General features: G+C 35.8%; 1 protein-coding gene across 2 annotated transcripts; it reads right to left on the minus strand.

Annotated features, from left to right (window-relative positions):
* LOC104718432 (BES1/BZR1 homolog protein 3) lies at positions 132-3,064 on the minus strand. 2 transcript variants are annotated; one of them, XM_010436181.2, is made up of 2 exons: positions 2,669-3,064; positions 132-1,000 (listed from the first exon to the last, which is right to left on the minus strand). In XM_010436181.2, the coding sequence occupies exons 1-2, from the start codon at positions 2,882-2,884 to the stop codon at positions 362-364; spliced, it is 855 nt and encodes a 284-aa protein (XP_010434483.1). In that variant the 5' UTR covers positions 2,885-3,064; the 3' UTR covers positions 132-361. The 2 variants fall into 2 exon arrangements, with proteins under 2 accessions (XP_010434483.1, XP_019086151.1); XM_019230606.1 differs by lacking the exon at positions 2,669-3,064 and adding an exon at positions 1,404-2,661.

A 6,276-nucleotide genomic window follows, 5' to 3' on the forward strand; every position in this document is an offset into this window, starting at 1 on the left:
TCGTTCACAATGGTTACGGAAAGTCCAATTTGGCTTCGTTATATTATACGAAGCCGATTATAATACAACATCACTAATCTCAAATCGAATTTCCACTTAGAATTAAACAAAAAAAGCTTCCAGTGATAAAATAGATTCTAACTACAACTTTAGTCAAAAAGCCAACCAAAAAAAGAGTAAAAACAGAGCTCAAAATGTCCTTTTTCTTTTTTTTTTCTTATCTCTCTTTTTTTTCCCTCTCAGTCACCTTTCAACATCACACTTAAAAAAAAAACAGACCAATTAAAAAAAAGAGAACTAATATGATAAGAGAGTTTGGTTGATGATAATAGTAAACGACATTGATTGTTCTCTGAAATCATCATCTGGTTCTTGAGTTTCCAAGTGTAAGTTCTAAATCATCTGAAACACATTCTCCATGTATCCTTTCACCTTCCCAAGGCTTCACCATTCCAATCACAGTGGTTGCGTTACAACCAAACGCAAACTCAGCCGCCATTCCATCAGCCATTGGCACATCAGAGTTCTGATCAACACCAGCAGGAATAGCTGGAGAGCAGTTTCCACTTTGTCCAGGAGTCCACATTGGTGAATTACAGTCTCCCATTTTAAAAGCCTCTTTGTCGAAAAACGGGTTTCTTGAAACTAAGCTGAACGTAGGAGAAGAGGGTCCGCTCTGTGGTGTTTGCATTCCAGAGAGCCATCCAGAGTCAGGGATGGTTACTTGATCACGAGTAGGGCTTCGAGCCAATGGCGGAGTCACAGGAGCGCTTATCGAGTTTCCATGGAAGAATGGAAGCTTGGAAGGTGAGTTTGAAGAGAGGTTCTTGAGCCAGGGGATTAGCGAGTTAGCATCACCAAATGGGTTAGTAGGACTCGGGAATGATGAAGATGAAGGGCTTGGATTGTAAGAAGCACGAGGACTATGTTGATACGATGAACATGGACTAGCTGAAGTAGAACCATTCATGAGTTCCATTCGATCCATTGGTTTGCATCCCTACACAAGAGTTTATGCAAAATGTAAGAAATAACACAAACATATAACCAAAACAATCCTCTTCAAGCTGAGATTTTCTCAAAAGACCCTATAAATCTTCTGCTAGTGGATTAGTTTAAAATGTGTCTTTTTCTTTTTACATAATGCAAAAGCTGGTGAGCAACAAGCCAACAAACAAAAAGACATTATGATTGATAATTGAAAATCTAAATACACCAAAAAAAAAAAAAATAGAGAACAATGATTTTTGTTTGGTTTATAATGGTCAAAAGAACAATCTTTGCTAATGGATTATTTACATAAAAGAGAGCATATAATGTTATTATCGTTGTCACAAAATGTAAGAGCTGCCGAGCTGGTGAGCATGAACAAGATAACACTATGATTGAAAATCAAAATGCACCTAAGCAAGAAAAAGCGTAGAGAACAATGATTTTTTTTCTTTGGTGCTATATAAGTGGTCTTCGAACAATCTTTACTAATGGATCGAGAATATCTAACTAAGTAAAAGAGAGTTTTTCTTTTTGTCAATAAAAGAGATTAAAAATGTTTCTTTTATTCTTTTGCCATTTTTACGAAATGCAAAAAAGCTGGTGAGCAACGAACAAGATGACAATATAATTGATTATTGAAAATCCAAATGCAACTAAAGTAACAAAAAAAAAAGGTAAAAAAAAAAACAATGATTGTTTTTGGCATTTAATGGTCAAACAATGAAATAATTCCAATTTATTTTTATCCCCACACAAGCAAAATCAAAACATCATCATTACATGTTGGCAAAAGAGAAATCATTTCCCCAGTCTCACCATTGACTGGTTAAAACAAGAATTAGCACAATTAATTATAAAATATTTAACCAACACTCATGGAAACTATTTGATCACACGAGTCAAGAATCCAAAAATCTGTATTTTAGTCTATTTTCTAGTATTATGTACATACTAGTGGGTCTTATTTTGATGTCAATGTAACAAAATGGATTGTACTTTATTAGTGTAAGTGTTAATGTAAGCAAATAAAGGAAAAGTTTTTCGAGAAAATTTGTATGATACAAGAAAGAAAAGCAAAATTGGAATTTCAGAGAAAGCGTCAGTCTGAAAAGGAAAAAAATCCATGTGGGCAAGAAGAGAGAGAAAAAAAAAAGTCTCCCTCGATCGTTGTAATAAGGAAAAGGAATCCAACCCATTACCAAACAGCAGTTTCGTGAAACAGACGTGTCCTAAAGTTAAAAAAAAATCACATAAAGCAAAAGGTTTTGTAAATGACCAAAGAAAAACACAAAAAGAAATACTAAAATGACGATAAGACCCTGAAAAATTCTCGTTAGACCGTATGATTAGTTAAGGGTAAAATAGTCATTAAGTAAATTCTCCATCTGAAAGTGAAACAGAGAGTGTCGAAGCAAGCAGCAGCATCAGCGAATCTTAAGACATTTTCATGCTTTTGTTTCAGTTCACCGGAACGGTTTCGATCTGACGTTTGCAATGACTTTTTGCTAAACCCGGTCAAATATTAAATCACAACCGTCCATTTTTTATTTTTCCCCCCAAAAAAAAAACTAACGCTCAGATCTATTCACAAGTCTTAAACAAGCAAAACCTTTTAAAAAATCAACAAAATCGATTTAAAAAAATTAGAGTTTTTGGTTTGTTTAGAGGGTTTTACCTTGCGGTAAGTAGTTCCGTCGTCTTCAACAGTCCAGCCAGCTTCATTGCATAAGGCTTTAAGGACTTCGTTGTTGTCGCAGTGTTTAGGTAGCTTGAAGTTTCCATGAATCCTAAGCCCTGCGAAGATCTTTGCCGCAATCGCTCGTCTTCTCCTCTCTCGCCGTTTGTTGTTCTCTCTCTCTTTCCATGTCGGCGTTCTTGTCCCCGACGTCATTTTTTAAGGATCACCGCCGGAAATTGTAGAAAAAAAAAGAACAGCGTCGTTTCTACTTCTTCTAATCTTTATAGCTCGTCGTACATAGAAACAAAACAAAACAAAAATAAATTAAAACTCGCGCTTTTTCTTTTGTTTTTACGATTTCTCTGGTTCGAAGTTTTTTTTTTTTGTTTTTCTGGTCTGGTGACGAGTAATAAATGAAGAAGCACTTGGGTAAGTTGAAGAAAAACAATTAAAAAAATAAGGTAAAGGTAGATATAAGAAAAGACGAAATTACCCTTAAAGTATATTGTAATTTACAAGGATGCACCGTATGTGTTAACACGTGCTAGGCTTTTTTTTTTTTTTTTAGTAAAGCAGGAAAAATATGAGAATGTGTGTTTTCACCACAAACGACTGCGTTTGGTGTACATTGTTATGGAGAATTAGAGTTCAAATTTTTTTTAAAAAGTCAAGAATATCAAGCTGCTTTTATGAGTTATCTTTTATAAATGTCTATTTTTGTATATAATAAATCTAGCTTCTATTATTATATTTATATAAATTTTATTTCTTGACAGCATTTTCCAACTATCCACATCTAAGATCCAGGAACTATAAATAAAAGAGAAAAAAAACATAGGAGTATTATGTTACTTACTAATCTAGATTTAGCTAAACTAATTACAGTACTAGTTAATGAAACATATTGTGGACTCCAATATACGTGGCAGAGATTGCGGCATCTTCTTTGAGGAATGTGACATGTCACCTTTCAACTTTGTTAGAGAGACCACAAATCGTTTGTAGTAATATCTAATCATAACCGTTAAATCGGGTGGGTCACGTGATGCTCTCGATCTGCTTCCCATCAACTTGTCATTGCTCGTGACTCATTTGCTCTTTCTTTTTCATTAATTTCTTCTTTTTTTTTTTATTGGTCTATAAAGTATTTAAGCAATTAGAATAAATAAGCTACTCTTCGACATTTGTATACTACAACATTCATACCATCCCAACCAATAAATATTCGTAGCACTACTATTATCGAACACATTCCTATGATGTTCGTGTAACCTCTAATCTATATATTTGCATCTTTGATTCCCAGTTTCTTATAATGAACAACATTTTCTGTGTCTTGTCTACTACACACATGCCTTTTATTATCCGACACTTAATATTTTGTTGTACTAATGCTTTTGTGTCTCTCTCTTTATATATATACTAGATTAGGACCAGCCCGATGTCCGAGTATAGAATTTTTAAAATAAAATAAAATTTAACAATAAATATAAAGTAAATATTTTTATTAAGTAAAAACTATCTATAAAAATAAATAGAAACACCGAAGTGTCCAATGTAAATGTCTTGTTTAAAAGGTGCGACTCTGCGGTTGAAACTATTAGTCATATTTTTTTTTGAATGGCCTTATTTAGGCAAAAGTAATCGATTCGTCTAGAGACTACGGAAACAGGAAATATATGTTGAATAATCACTTTTATTGATCAAAGTATTGAGCTCAAATACAAGAGTTTAAGGCACAACGAGTCAATTTAGGAACCCTAGCAATACTTTGGAATTGAGTCGTGTGGCTGTGTTTTTGGTCTCTTGTTTCGCTCTCGATTTCGTGTCGTATCTTGAAGACGTAGTTCCCTTTTTATAGAGAAACCTTCTCAATCCTAATCCTCATGGGACTTGGATTCGTATAACCGCCTCTTCATGAGATAAGATCATTTTCCAATATTCCCTTCACAAGATAAGGTTATTCTCGAATATTCTCATGATGAGATCAATTTCGAATATTCTCTTGACGATGTCGTTTCGTCAAAGGAATGTAGTCGGTGTCAAGGTCCAATTACGGCTCGTATTGACTCAATGCTTGCCGTTACGGCCTATATCAATATAAACTTCTAGAGAATACATAATTCTCCATTATTTATAGAATATATCACAATTATAATAGAATTTATCTATAATAATTTATATGATTAAAATTATGCCTAACAGTTTGTCCCCACTCTCTATTTTCTTAGTAAGAATTTAGAGAGTAGTATAGACATATGGTATTATTTTAATAAGTCATAAAATTTTTTTTTTACTAAGGCATATGACACATTACCTTAGAGCGGTCAAGAACTCTGAAAGCAAAGGCCATGCTACGAAAGGCGACATGCCAGCGTGCACAATAACTTTTGCAATTAATGAGAGAAACGTGTCGCTAATTGCTTGATGAAGAGAATATTAATTGATAATGGAAGCTCAACAAATATCCTTTATATGCAAGCATATAAAGAGTTGGGTCTCGATGAGGGAGGATTGACACGAAAATCCATCCCATTAGTAGGGTTCAGCGGTGAGGTCAAGCAGAGTATTTGTGAAGTGACACTTCCAGTGTATGCTGAAGGAGTTAACAAACACACAAAAATTTTGGTAGTGGACTGCGCTTCAGCTTACAATGCTATTATAGGACACCCTTGGATTCACGACATGGGTGCTATTCCATCAACTCTACATCAGACTATCAAGTTTCCCACCCCATGGGGAGTGAAAGAGATAGTAGGGGAACAAGAAAGTGCACGCTCATGCTATCAAACTACCTTGAAGGGTAAGGCTCAACAATTATAGCAATTACAGAGGCCACCGCTGGTACCTCAGGGCGAAGAACCAGAGGTGGAACAACTGGATGAGGTGCCATTACTGGAAGAAGATCCTGATAAGCGGGTGAATGTGTGTTCAAAACTCCCAGCCGATATACGCAAGAGGCTTGTCGATTTTCTAAGATCAAACGCAGACTGTTTTGCTTGGACGCACGCTGACATGCCTGGGATCAACCCTGATGTCATCATGCATCGTCTAGAAGTGGCCCCAGATCACCCACCAGTTAGACAAAAACGAAGGAAGTTTGCACCTGAGCGTGATTCGATAATTAACAATGAGGTTCAAAATCTTCTGGATGCACGGTTCATACGTGAAGTGAAATATCCGGACTGGCTAGCCAATGTGGTGGTTGTTCGAAAGAAAAACGGGAAGTGACGGGTCTGTATAGATTTCACTGATCTAAATAAGGCGTGTCCTAAAGATCCATTCCTGCTACCTCATATTGACAAGCTCGTAGATGCTACTGCTGGGCATCAACTGATGAATTTTATGGATGCCTTCAGCGGCTACAATCAAATCCTAATGCATCCAGATGACCAAGAGAAAACAGCGTTCATGACAACGCGAGGCATATACTGCTATAAAGTGATGCCATTTGGTTTGAAAAACGCCGGCTCAACTTACCAAAGACTGGTCAATATGATGTTTGCTAGCCAAATTTGTCAAACTATGGAGATTTATATTGACGACATGCTAGTGAAGTCGTTGGCAGCAGAAGATCACATTGTGCACCTGCATCAAGCCTTCAC

Source organism: Camelina sativa, chromosome 10 (assembly GCF_000633955.1).
Source record: "Camelina sativa cultivar DH55 chromosome 10, Cs, whole genome shotgun sequence".
Taxonomy (NCBI): Eukaryota; Viridiplantae; Streptophyta; class Magnoliopsida; order Brassicales; family Brassicaceae; genus Camelina; species Camelina sativa.